Raw genomic sequence first — 14,311 nt, 5'->3', positions numbered from 1 at the left:
TTGCTTTAATTAGTTGCATTCAGCAGCAGTACTGCACACTGAATGCAACAGGAGCAATTGTTGCCTGTTCATAGACCATATATAGAAATATACTAAAAGTGATTTGATTGGAAAAAGTGATACAGAGCTGCACAGCAATAAGATTTGTCCCAATAGGAAGATCATCAAACCTGCTGTGGCATCCAGTCCAGCTCCCCATACAGACTCATGTTTCTAAACAGTATCTGTGTGTCCAAATGCAGGAGCTTCAGTGGTGCGAAGGGAAGAAAACAAGAAAACTGCTCCGGCCAGAGCTCTACATCATGGATATATTTCTAGTTCAAAGAAAACATACAATAGTGTTTATGATTACAATGTGGGCCATACAATAAATACATACAATCACATACAATAAATATATAAGAATGATATGAAAACATCATTAGAGATGTTTGGATGGATGGGATGAAAGTTGCATATAGATCCAACAATTATTCTAGCAGATTAGATAAAAGATGATCCAATACTAAAAGAAAAACAGTTGTTGCATTCCTGCAAAGATATTGTGTTTGATTTACTAAAAGCTAATGGAAATTCCCTTGTTAAGGTAAACAGGCTGATTTAGTTTGCGCTTAAGAGAATTTGCCCCAGAGCTTTGTGAATGTGGTGAAATTTCATTTTCCAAAGAGAACCCAATCATGTGCAAGTAAAGTTATAAAAAAATAAATAAAAACATTTTTACTTGCATGTGACTGAATAAGATAAGTCAGCCTCATTCACTAAACACTGGGGAAATTTCCCTTGCAAAGTGCAGCTTGCATTGCAAAGTGAACAGCCTACTTGTTTTTATTTAGTAAATTACTCCCATGTGTCCATTTTACTTATTTTTTATTTTTTTACCATTGAATGGAAAATTAACTACATATTAGAACCAATTACAAATTTGTGATTTACTCAACTACTTTTGAAAATATGACCTAGGCACTGTTAAAAATAAAATGACAAAATGACATAAAATAACAAAAATGAAAGATAAAGTCCAGTTTAAATTAAATATAAAGTACTGGATTGAATGGAAGGGAAATAGAACGTTTGTTCTTCATTTAGGAAGTGCTTCTCAAACAAGGGTGTCATTTTAGCCATAATACACAATGTTAGAGATGAGCGAATTATTCAAAAATTCGATTCGGCTGATTCGCCGAATTTCAGGAAGAAATTCGATTCGATGCGAATTAATTCGCTACGAAGTTAACTTATAAAAAGGGTTTCTAGGCTTCAGAGAGCCTTTAAATTAGTGCAGAACACTGTACCTTTAATTTAAATGCCCTTGGAGATGAGGAAGGAGAAGGAGAAGGAGAAGGAGAAGGATGAGAAGAAGGAGAAGGAGAAGGATGAGAAGAAGGAGAAGGATGAGAAGAAGGAGAAGGAGAAGGATGAGAAGAAGGAGAAGGTTGAGAAGAAGGAGAAGGATGAGAAGAAGGAGAAGGAGAAGGATGAGAAGAAGGAGAAGGATGAGAAGATGGAGAAGGAGAAGGATGAGAAGAAGGAGAAGGATGAGAAGAAGGAGAAGGAGAAGGATGAGAAGAAGGAGAAGGATGAGAAGAAGGAGAAGGATGAGAAGAAGGAGAAGGAGAAGGATGAGAAGAAGGAGAAGGATGAGAAGAAGGAGAAGGATGAGAAGAAGGATGAGAAGAAGGATGAGAAGAAGGAGAAGGATGAGAAGAAGGATGAGAAGAAGGAGAAGGATGAGAAGAAGAAGAAGGAGAAGGATGAGAAGAAGGAGAAGGATGAGAAGGAGGAGAAGGATGAGAAGAAGGAGAAGGAGAAGGATGAGAAGAAGGAGAAGGAGAAGGATGAGAAGAAGGAGAAGGATGAGAAGAAGGAGAAGGAGAAGAATGAGAAGAAGGATGAGAAGAAGGAGAAGGATGAGAAGAAGAAGGATGAGAAGAAGGAGAAGGATGAGAAGAAGGAGAAGGAGAAGGATGAGAAGAAGAAGAAGGATGAGAAGAAGAAGAAGGATGAAAAGAAGGAGAAGGATGAGAAGAAGGATGAGAAGAAGGACAGTTCTGTGACAGTTTCTGTCTATTTCTGACAGTTCTATGACATTCACTCCATACAGCGGTTGAAACCGCTGTATGGAGTGAATGTCACAGAACTGTCAGAAATAGGCTATTTCTGACAGTTCTGGGACATTCACTCCATACAGCGGTTGAAACATTGTATCTATTTGTTTCCATAAATGGATCCATTTATGGAAACAAATAGATACAATGTTTCAACCGCTGTATGGAGTGAATGTCACAGAACTGTCAGAAATAGGCTATTTCTGACAGTTCTGTGACATTCACTCCATACAGCGGTTTCAACCGCTGTATGGAGTGAAATGAATGTCCCAGAACTGTCAGAAATAGGCTATTTCTGACAGTTCTGTGACATTCACTCCATACAGCGGTTTCAACCGCTGTATGGAGTGAATGTCACAGAACTGTCAGAAATAGCCTATTTCTGACAGTTCTGGGACATTCCCTCCATACAGCGGTTGAAACATTGTATCTATTTGTTTCCATAAATGGATCCATTTATGGAAACAAATAGATACAATGTTTCAACCGCTGTATGGAGTGAGTGTCCCAGAACTGTCAGAAATAGCCTATTTCTGACAGTTCTGGGACATTCACTCCATACAGCGGTTGAAACATTGTATCTATTTGTTTCCATAAATGGATCCATTTATGGAAACAAATAGATACAATGTTTCAACCGCTGTATGGAGTGAATGTCCCAGAACTGTCAGAAATAGTCTATTTCTGACAGTTCTGGGACATTCACTCCATACAGCGGTTTCAACCGCTGTATGGAGGGAATGTCCCAGAACTGTCAGAAATAGTCTATTTCTGACAGTTCCGGGACATTCCCTCCATACAGCGGTTGAAACATTGTATCTATTTGTTTCCATAAATGGATCCATTTATGGAAACAAATAGATACAATGTTTCAACCGCTGTATGGAGTGAATGTCCCAGAACTGTCAGAAATGGACTATTTCTGACAGTTCTGGGACATTCACTCCATACAGCGGTTTCAACCGCTGTATGGAGTGAATGTCACAGAACTGTCAGAAATAGCCTATTTCTGACAGTTCTGGGAAATTCACTCCATACAGCGGTTTCAACCGCTGTATGGAGTGAATGTCACAGAACTGTCAGAAATAGCCTATTTCTGACAGTTCTGGGACATTCACTCCATACAGCGGTTGAAACATTGTATCTATTTGTTTCCATAAATGGATCCATTTATGGAAACAAATAGATACAATGTTTCAACCGCTGTATGGAGTGAATGTCACAGAACTGTCAGAAATAGCGGAGCTCTGCAGATACACTTAGAGGAGCTCTGCAGATACACTTTTTGCCGGCTTGGAATTATTCTTATTTTCATCCTACTTCTTCTTCTTCTTCATCCTCATCCTCTTCTTCTTCTTCTGAGGATGAGGATGAGGATGAAGAAGAAGAAGAAGTAGGATGAAAATAAGATTAATTCCAAGCCGGCAAAAAGTGTATCTGCAGAGCTCCTCTAAGTGTATCTGCAGAGCTCCTCTAAGTGTATCTGCAGAATAGAGGAGCTCTGCAGATACACTTTTTGCCGGCTTGGAATTATTCTTATTTTCATCCTACTTCTTCTTCTTCTTCTTCATCCTCATCCTCTTCTTCTTCTTCTGAGGATGAGGATGAGGATGAAGAAGAAGAAGAAGAAGTAGGATGAAAATAAGATTAATTCCAAGCCGGCAAAAAGTGTATCTGCAGAGCTCCTCTAAGTGTATCTGCAGAGCTCCTCTAAGTGTATCTGCAGAATAGAGGAGCTCTGCAGATACACTTTTTGCCAGCTTGGAATTATTCTTATTTTCATCCTACTTCTTCTTCTTCTTCATCCTGATCCTCTTCTTCTTCTTCTGAGGATGAGGATGAGGATGAAGAAGAAGAAGAAGAAGTAGGATGAAAATAAGATTAATTCCAAGCCGGCAAAAAGTGTATCTGCAGAGCTCCTCTAAGTGTATCTGCAGAGCTCCTCTAAGTGTATCTGCAGAATAGAGGAGCTCTGCAGATACACTTTTTGCCGGCTTGGAATTATTCTTATTTTCATCCTACTTCTTCTTCTTCTTCTTCATCCTCATCCTCTTCTTCTTCTTCTGAGGATGAGGATGAGGATGAAGAAGAAGAAGAAGAAGAAGAAGTAGGATGAAAATAAGATTAATTCCAAGCCGGCAAAAAGTGTATCTGCAGAGCTCCTCTAAGTGTATCTGCAGAGCTCCTCTAAGTGTATCTGCAGAATAGAGGAGCTCTGCAGATACACTTTTTGCCGGCTTGGAATTATTCTTATTTTCATCCTACTTCTTCTTCTTCATCCTCATCCTCTTCTTCTTCTTCTGAGGATGAGGATGAGGATGAAGAAGAAGAAGAAGAAGTAGGATGAAAATAAGATTAATTCCAAGCTGGCAAAAAGTGTATCTGCAGAGCTCCTCTAAGTGTATCTGCAGAGCTCCTCTAAGTGTATCTGCAGAATAGAGGAGCTCTGCAGATACACTTTTTGCCGGCTTGGAATTATTCTTATTTTCATCCTACTTCTTCTTCTTCTTCTTCTTCTTCATCCTCATCCTCAGAAGAAGAAGAAGAGGATGAGGATGAGGATGAAGAAGAAGTAGGATGAAAATAAGAATAATTCCAAGCCGGCAAAAAGTGTATCTGCAGAGCTCCTCTATTCTGCAGATACACTTAGAGGAGCTCTGCAGATACACTTTTTGCCGGCTTGGAATTATTCTTATTTTCATCATACTTCTGCTTCTTCTTCTTCATCCTCTTCTTCTTCTTCTGAGGATGAGAATGAGGATGAAGAAGAAGAAGAAGAAGAAGAAGTAGGATGAAAATAAGATTAATTCCAAGCCGGCAAAAAGTGTATCTGCAGAGCTCCTCTAAGTGTATCTGCAGAGCTCCTCTAAGTGTATCTGCAGAATAGAGGAGCTCTGCAGATACACTTTTTGCCGGCTTGGAATTCTTCTTATTTTCATCCTACTTCTTCTTCTTCTTCTTCTTCTTCATCCTCATCCTCTTCTTCTTCTTCTGAGGATGAGGATGAAGAAGAAGAAGAAGAAGAAGAAGTAGGATGAAAATAAGAATTCCAAACCGGCAAAAAGTGTATGTGCAGAGTTCCTCTATTTCTGACAGTTCTCTGACAGCTTCTTCACATGTACAGCGGTTGAAACATCTGTATCCTAAATGGAAACTAATAGATACAATGTTTCAACCGCTGTACATGTGAAGGAACTGTCAGAGAAATGTCAGAAATAGCGGAGCTCTCTGCAGGGACACTTTTGCCGGCTGATCGGGAAAAATCCGATTCGCGCACCCGAAGTAGGCAAATATTCGGATTCGATGCGAATCGAATTTTTCCTGAAATTCGTATCCAATTCCAGTTCGCCTGGTTCGATTCGCTCATCTCTACACAATGTAATGGCTATCAGGCATGGATTACTGGAGGTCCTGCACTGTCTGGCTTCCCAGTGATTTATGAAGGTAGCAATAGCTATGGAAAGTGAATTTGGATCAATAAATGAGATGGAAATTAGGACGGCAAGGAGAAGGTTTTGCTATGGACCTTCATCAATCATACTGTTTGTTGAAACATATTTATTGCTAGTAACCTGCAAACACCAACTAGGTAAAAATCTCGCCAAAACATCTTTCTTAAATTTTGGACACAGTGGTGAAGGGTTGGAACCTCTGTAAGATTTAATTTGCTATCTGTACGGAGGTAACATTTTACTTCTCTAACAAACACCAGGAAGTGAGATGAAATGTATCCAAAAGAAGTGGCCTCTATTCTAAGAAATTTGCTAAAGCTTTGTTCTCTAAATAATTATGCAGGCCAGGAATTTCCAGCCCACGTCTTGAAGTTCAAGCCAGAGGCACAAAATCTCATGAACTGAGGCTGCATCCCCATCAAGAAGCCTTGTGAACAAGTTACTAAATAGGTTGGCATGATTCTCATATTAAAGGCAAGTATAGTATACTCCTCCCTCCTAGTTTGTAAGCTCCAAGGAGCAGGGCCCTCCTAATCCTCTTGTATTGAACTGTATCGTTGCTGTATTGTCTCCCGCTATATAAATCCTGTATAATAATAATAATAATAATATTATATCTTCTCAGGTAGTACATATTGTAAAGTGTTACTAAACCCAGGACCCTGCATTCACTATATCTGGTCTCCCACAGTACACACAACATGGAAATGCAATTATTTTAGTAAATATAAAATGCTATATACCTTTTCACATCAGCAGTTTGAGCAGTCTTGTGACTTCTATCAGTGTCCAGCAGAGCACATGTTAAAGCTTGTAGGAGGAGTATTTTCTATGTAGAACCCCTGAGCTCTGTTTAGACAGTGCTGATTGGCCCTGTGCTGATCACATGCACTCTCCCAAGAAAGAAAAAAAAAAAGAGGTAGAGGTAGACGCTGGAAAAAGTGGAGGATCAGAGAAGCCTGGATCAAACAGCCTTTTTACACAATGCATTGGATTAACCCCTTAGGAGTCACAGTGAGTTTTATTCTGCTCTAGGAGGATGCAGAACCCCTGACCTCTGTCTGGACAATGCTGATTGACCCTGTGCTGATTACATGCACTCTCCAAAGAAAAAAAAACTCTCTAGCAATGCACACCAAACTGAGCATGTGCAGAGTGTTTCTACACCATATGTTCTATCAGAAGATAAGAGGGGGACACTGGAAGAAGGGGAGGATCAGAGAAGTCAGCATAAAACAGCATTTTTACACAATGATGAGGATTAACCCCTTAGGTTCCACAGTGAGTATATCAAGCATTCTTTACTGCATATACAGACTGATTTTACTGTTCTGGGTTGAGTAACACTTTAAGTTAATATTGAAGACTCTTAACTGCTTCCGCAGGACAGCACGGGTGTGCAAAATCATGTATATACGTGATTTTGCAGTTCCGGGTAGGGGGCGCACATGCGCCCTACCCAGGCCGCCCTTTAAGGCCTTGGCTGCCAATGACCAGGTCACAGCTGGTTACTTTGTTGACGGCACCTGGTGATCGCCAACGGGGGAGAGACCTGTGTATAAACAACACATATCTCTCCCCTGTCAGCTCCTGCACACTGCTTTGTATGGCTCTGCATAGCAGAGCCATACAAAGCAGTGTGCTTACAGTGTAAAGCACTCACACAGCACACAGTGAAACAGCACACAGTTAACCCATTGATCGCCCCACATGTTAACCCCTTCCTGCCCAGTGCCATTAGTACAGTGTCAGTGATTTTTATTAGCGATGTCAGTGACACCAAGTCCGTTCCCCCCAGTGTCAGAATGCCCGCTGCAGTCTCGCTATAAATATCTGATTCCCGCCATTACTAGTTAAAAGAAAAAATCCAGTATATATACACCGCCATTTTTAAACACTATAACTATCACGTAAACCAATTAATTAACAAGTATTGGGATTTTTTTAGGCATGTAGCAGAATACATTTTGGCCTAAATTTATGACGAAATTAGATTTTTTAAATTTTCTTACTGGACATGTTTAATAGCAAATAGTCAAAAATATTGTTGTTTTTTTCAAAATTGTAGCGCAAAAAATAAAAACCGCACAGGCGATCAAATACCACCAAAAGAAAGCTCTATTTGTGGGAAAAAAGGACGTAAATTTCATTTGGGTGCAGCATTGCATGACCACGCAATTGTCAGTTAAAATAACTGTATCTCAAAAAAAATGGCCTGGTCAGGTAAATCCTCTGAAGGACAAGTGGTTAATATTACACAAGCTTGTGCCATGTTTTTGTTATTGTAGAGATTTGTAGATTAGCCACGTAGTGCTGTCAGTGCAATTACCTTGCTTAGATAATAAGGGTGATATACTAAAAGAGTCAAGAATCTTAACCCAATAAATTGTGTAAATACTAAGGTTGATTTACTAAAGGCAGACAGATACTGTGCACTTTAACAAAATGAAAAATTTAAAAGATGGGACCGCGATTGTGTAACCTGTGTAGAAAATTAAAAGCTGCGAGCATGCTATGAGATATTTACCATAGCAGACAGTCCAAATATACCAAGATGTGACATGCCTAATTGTTCACTAATATCAGAATTATATCAAATGTGTGTGTCACAAGACATATCAATAAACTCAAGTCCTTTTGTTGTGAATCTCTTCAAAATTGCGTGCAGAAAATGTGTCCCACTCCAAAACGTCACCACCACCAAGAAAGCATAGCAGAGGCTTGCCAGAGGGATATGACTCTCATGTTATAGAGAAGTCTTATTAGGCATGATGTCACAATTGCAATAATATGTAGGCAAGACTCGAAAAGTATTCAACAAAGCAGCCAATAGGAAACACCACCAGAGAAGGTCCTCAAGTCTGCAATCCCACATTTATAGTAACCAAATTAAAAAAAAGGAGACCAGCACTCCACATAGTGTAAAATCCAATATTTACATTAAAACATATATTGCACTCACATTGAAAAGAAGTATCACAGCACTGTGCACAATATCAAAACTGGCCAATTCTCAATTCCGGGGATACTTCTGGTAGCGTAATGACGTTACATAGTGTGGGTCCACCCTAAGTGTTTCGTCAGAGTTGATTAAATACTTTTATTCATCGTGAATGCAATATATAAGTTTTAATAAATTTAATATCGGATTTGAGAACCATTTCTGGTGGTGCTCCCAGTTGGCTGCTTTTTATAATACAGTTTGAGTCCTGCCTACATATTATTGCAAGTCAAGTCATATGACTTCTCTATCATTTTAGTCATATTTCTCTGGAAAGCCTCTGCTGTGCTTTCTCGGTGGTGGCAAATTTTTGGAGTGGGATGCACATTTTTTGCATGACATTTTGAAGAGATTCACAAGTGGACTTTGAGTTTATTTCATTTTGAGTTTATTTTATTTTTTTCACTCAAGTTTATGGATACAATATGCTAATATGCACACATTTGATACAATTCTGATATTGGTGAACAATTAGGCACCACACATCTTGGTATATTTAGATTGTTCACTTTGCAAGACAATTTTCTCCAGAGCTTATTAAATGAGAGGAAGTAAACATGTGCAAATAAATCTTTTTTTTTTTAATTTTCATTGAACATAAATGTGTTTACTTTGCAAAGTGAAATAACAAAACATTTGCACGCAGGCAGTTTTTTTAAGACAGAAGAGACATATGATGAGACTGATTTACTAAAGGAGTTGGGTATTTTTACATAATAAATGATTTCATCTGAACATGATTGGATAATTGTGATTATTCTGTTAGATTCTCAATTTCTTTAGTAAATCAGCCTCTACATCTCTTATGCAATAAAACCTTTTTATTGGCCTGCATGCAATCTTCTACAAAATGGACGCCGAGTTGCACATGTGCAGGGGTGGCGAGGCGAGTATAGGCAGCCTTTAAAACTCAACTTTATTCCTGCATCACTCCTCTGCCTCTCTCATGCACTGCCAGCATGAAAAATCCAGCACATTCGCAGAGATCTCTGCCAAGTATTTGGCACCTGGTAGGGAACTGCAGCATATGTGCACACCGCGGGGAATTCCTACATATGCACACAAATGCTGCTAATTTCTAGTATATGACATTGTGGCAGACCATGGTATCAATGCATCTGAGGAGAAATCCTCTGTGCACGCACAGACATACAATACCGTGACATGCCTGTGCATGTGCTAAATTGTGTGGAGTGCGTATGTTCTCTGTAAAACACTGCCCGTGGGATAGGTATGACATGGCAATCCCACAAGGCAGTGGGGCCAGGCCTAGCCGAAGGCAGGAAGTGCCGCCTTGCAGCACAAAAAGGTATTAAACTCTGAAGATAATTGTGAAGCTTTTCCCAATTTTCCAAAGAAAGAGGCGGCAGAAACAAAAGAGAAAATGTTGTTAAGTTCCGCTTTAACTTAAGCTACTGATGCTAGTACAGTTCCATTATTTGCTGCCCATCGTTAGCAATGCATTGATTGATTAAATGTTTACCCAGGCTCCACTTTATGAACCATTTGTATTAACTAGGAACAACCAGATTTAAAGTGTCATGTCATATTGCAGTCTGATTGATTGTATAAAGCAACACAGACAGCTCTTGTACTTGCCATATAATAATAAAAGGCCCAATAAGAAAAGCTTATCATCGGTGAGTGTGCAGAAGCTTACATAATCACATACCCGCAATGACTGCATAATGGCTGCCTTCTGAGCAGCACTCAGCAAAGGCAGAGAAGACCCCAGGCACTTGCAAGCTCTTGTTAGGAGATGGCTGGGTAAAGCACGCAGATAATCTGGACTAAGGACAGGAATCATGGAGTGCAGTCCACAAATCACTTGTTCTGCAATCTGCAAAATGAGGACAAGTACATCACTATGTCATATTGTCATTTTCTTTTATTCCAATAACTCACTCCATACTCCACAATGATTAGTTCCAAGAACTAATCATTGTGGAGTATGGAGCACTAGTCAATGTAGAGTATGGAGCGCTAGTCAATGTAGAGTGCGGAGCGCTAGTCAATGTAGAGAGCGGAGCCCTAGTCAATGTAGAGAGCGAAGCCCTAGTCAATGTAGAGAGCAGAGCCCTAGTCAATGTAGAGAGCGGAGCCCTAGTCAATGTAGAGAGCGGAGCCCTAGTCAATGTAGACAGTGGAGCCCTAGTCAATGTAGAGAGCGAAGCCCTAGTCAATGTAGAGTGCGGAGCCCTAATCAGTGTAGAGAGTGGAGCCCTAGTCAGTGTAGAGAGTGGAGCCCTAGTCAATGTAGAGAGCGGAGCCCTAGTCAATGTAGACAGTGGAGCCCTAGTCAATGTAGAGAGCGGAGCCCTAGTCAATGTAGAGAGCGGAGCCCTAATCAGTGTAGAGAGTGGAGCCCTAGTCAGTGTAGAGAGTGGAGCCCTAGTCAATGTAGAGAGCGGAGCCCTAGTCAATGTAGAGAGCGGAGCCCTAATCAGTGTAGAGAGTGGAGCCCTAGTCAATGTAGAGAGTGGAGCCCTAGTCAATGTAGAGAGCGAAGCCCTAGTCAATGTAGAGAGCAGAGCCCTAGTCAATGTAGAGAGCAGAGCCCTAGTCAATGTAGACAGTGGAGCCCTAGTCAATGTAGACAGTGGAGCCCTAGTCAATGTAGAGAGCGAAGCCCTAGTCAATGTAGAGTGCGGAGCCCTAATCAGTGTAGAGAGTGGAGCCCTAGTCAGTGTAGAGAGTGGAGCCCTAGTCAATGTAGAGAGCGGAGCCCTAGTCAGTGTAGACAGTGGAGCCCTAGTCAATGTAGAGAGCGGAGCCCTAGTCAATGTAGAGAGCGGAGCCCTAATCAGTGTAGAGAGCGGAGCCCTAGTCAATGTAGAGAGCGGCGCCCTAGTCAATGTAGAGAGCGGAGCCCTAGTCAATGTAGAGAGTGGAGCCCTAGTCAATGTAGAGAGCGGAGCCCTAGTCAATGTAGAGAGCGGAGCCCTAATCAGTGTAGAGAGTGGAGCCCTAGGCAATGTAGAGAGTGGAGCCCTAGTCAATGTAGAGAGCAGTGCCCTAGTCAATGTAGAGAGCAGAGCCCTACTCAGTGTAGAGAGTGGAACCCTAGTCAATGTAGAGAGCGGAGCCCTAGTCAGTGTAGACAGTGGAGCCCTAGTCAATGTAGACAGTGGAGCCCTAGTGAATATAGAGAGCAGAGCCCTAGTCAATGTAGACAGTGAAGCCCTAGTCAATGCAAAGTACAGGGCACTAGTCATTGTAGAATATGGAGCACTAGCCATTGAAGAGTATAGAGTGCTAGTCATTGTAAAATATGGAGCACTAGCCAATGTATGTATGGATGAGCATGCCCCCTACACTATGAGATGCCACATATTATTATCATAGGTCATTTTAGAAGGCTGACAATTTATGCAGCACTCTACATATATTGTACAATCACAATCCTTGCTCTCTATGAGCTTACAGTTTTTGCACATGCCAGTTTAGACAGGAGCCAATTATTTTATCAGCATGTCTTTGGAGTGTGGGAAGAAACCTTATTCTTGAGGGTTAGGAAGTGATGTGAATGCAATATATATATATATATATATATATATATATATATATATATATATATATAGAGCACTGCGTAAATTGACGGCACTATATAAGTACCTGTAATAAATAAAATAAATAACACGAGTACCCACATGAAATTCATGCAAGCACAGGGAAAAAATGCAAACTCCATGCAGGTATTGTCATGGTTGGGGTCCGAATGATCAATGATCTTAGTGCTGCACGACAGAAATGAAAACCACCAAAGCCCACTGTGCTGCCGATTTTGTGTTGCTTCTCAATGGAGGTGTATTCACTAACTTAACCAGAAGTTTAGTAATAGCTCATAGGCAGTGCTGAATCCCTGTACTCACAAACCAGAGTCTTTAGATTTCTTATTGAATCCTAATGACCCTGCATCAGTTGGAACATTTCTGGTGGTTGGATCATCATCAACTGTCTACAACATAAAACCAGAATTGGAATGTATTTTTTTCATTAAAGATTACAGTTACCTTTCTACAGATTTAAATTTCATGACATTTATTTCAAGATGCAAAGGAAACTTCTAGTAAAATTTGCATTCTGTAGAAAGACTTTTATCTAGCAGAACTGCCTATGTTACAGTCGGGCAAGTCATCAAGGTGAAGAACTGCCTGACAAACAGCCAGTCTTTCAAAATGTTCCCCATCATACAGTGCAACATGAGGCAAAGTGGGGTTACTGAAATGCATCAAATGACTAGTTTGCAAAAAAATAAAAAACAAATTGTTAAAAAACAAAAATATGGCCTCTCCCAGCATAGGAAGGTAGGAGAGCATATCAAGACAATTGAGCAATTCCATTATTCAAGACTACCCATGGAGCCCCATTATGTATTACTGACTCATTGTAATTCAGCACTTTCATATAGAGAGTTTTTCTTTTTAAAAATAAAATGAATAACCACTTTAACATGATTAATCCTGATCTTTAGTATGTTGGAGCATGTATACAATAAGCAGAGCAATTTTTTTTCATTTTCCAATAAATATTAGTATAACGGCTTTGCTAATATATTTATTTTTTGTCTCCTTTGTTAATGATAATGATTTTTGCAAACTCTGAAAAATTTGAATATGGATATAATAACTGCTTGTTATGATATAGGCTCTACATTACATTATTTGTAATGTCAAACACAATAAACAGCTGACCTCCCACCTATCCCTATCACTAATGTATTTCGTGCAAAATAGCATGATTTCCCAAACCGTACAATAACGGACTGCCCATTTCTGCTATTAATATTTAGCCTTGATTCTTAATGACACCCCCACACATCAAGCAAACACAAGTGCATGTGCACCAGTCAAAATGCATGGTACTGCAGTACCATGTGTGTTGGTGCAGGATGGTGTTAAAAATTGTGACGGCACTTTTTTTTTTCTGAGCATTTCTTTTGCATAGGGCAGCCCATTGAAATTGTTGATGGGGAAATCCCTCCCTCTGAGAAATTGTTTTCTGACAGAGGGCGGTTTCTCAGGCATCAGAATACAATGATCATTGCTGGCAGCTATGGCTCCCGGCAGTGATCGAGCAAAAAACAAAATTCGACAGGCTGGTTGTACTGAATTCAATTGATAGATCGATTTCAGTACAACCTGTCTGTTTACAGATGGATTTCAATTCGGCCAGTTCTTGTTGAATTTCCTCCCCCACCTTACTGAATAGCAGGGTTCTTCTCCCAGCAGGCTCTGGTGAAAGTTTGAATGCAGTCCCATCTTCCACTGTTGCATAGTTATCAATGGAGAACAAATGCATTGATATCTTTTAGGCCACTAATACTTTTTCCAGGTTTGTTCCCAAAGATATGCACATCGATATGAACCTGCAGCTGGGGGTATAGTATGCCAGAGACAGAGGACTGCACCGGCGATCTACTGAATGCATTTGAAATGCTATGCAGGCTCAAATGTAAGCAAACAATAAATGCACATTGTGTTATTAACCCCTTCCCGCCGAGCGTTCGCAAATATGTGGACCCACTGGACCGGGCTTTTTTCTGTGGGGCCGCATATTTGTGTATCTGACTCTGTGCTGGCCATGTGGCGTGCTCCCAGCACAGAGACATAGCAGTATACAGCTGCATATAGATTACCATTAGTTAGATACATATATTGACAATTATTCAATAATTTGCAAAATCCACTATGTGAATGTATAGAAATCTATGGAAGTGACATAATCTATGGAAGTGCCTTACTGTATACTCCACT

General features: G+C 40.2%; 1 protein-coding gene across 1 annotated transcript in view; it reads right to left on the bottom strand.

Annotated features, from left to right (window-relative positions):
* Positions 1 to 14,311, bottom strand: part of STRC (stereocilin) — a 220,205-nt gene that overhangs the window by 52,375 nt on the left and 153,519 nt on the right. The window contains exons 13-14 of the mRNA XM_089676425.1: positions 10,228 to 10,395; positions 171 to 314 (exon numbers count right to left, since the gene is read on the bottom strand). Of these exons, the coding sequence (XP_089532551.1) occupies positions 171 to 314; positions 10,228 to 10,395 (312 nt within the window). The remainder of the gene's footprint in view (positions 1 to 170; positions 315 to 10,227; positions 10,396 to 14,311) is intronic.

This window comes from Staurois parvus, unplaced genomic scaffold (assembly GCF_062004578.1).
Source record: "Staurois parvus isolate SC_StPar_1 unplaced genomic scaffold, SC_StPar_1.0 ptg000168l, whole genome shotgun sequence".
Lineage (NCBI taxonomy): Eukaryota > Metazoa > Chordata > Amphibia > Anura > Ranidae > Staurois > Staurois parvus.
This window is presented reverse-complemented; position numbering and strand designations above follow the sequence as displayed.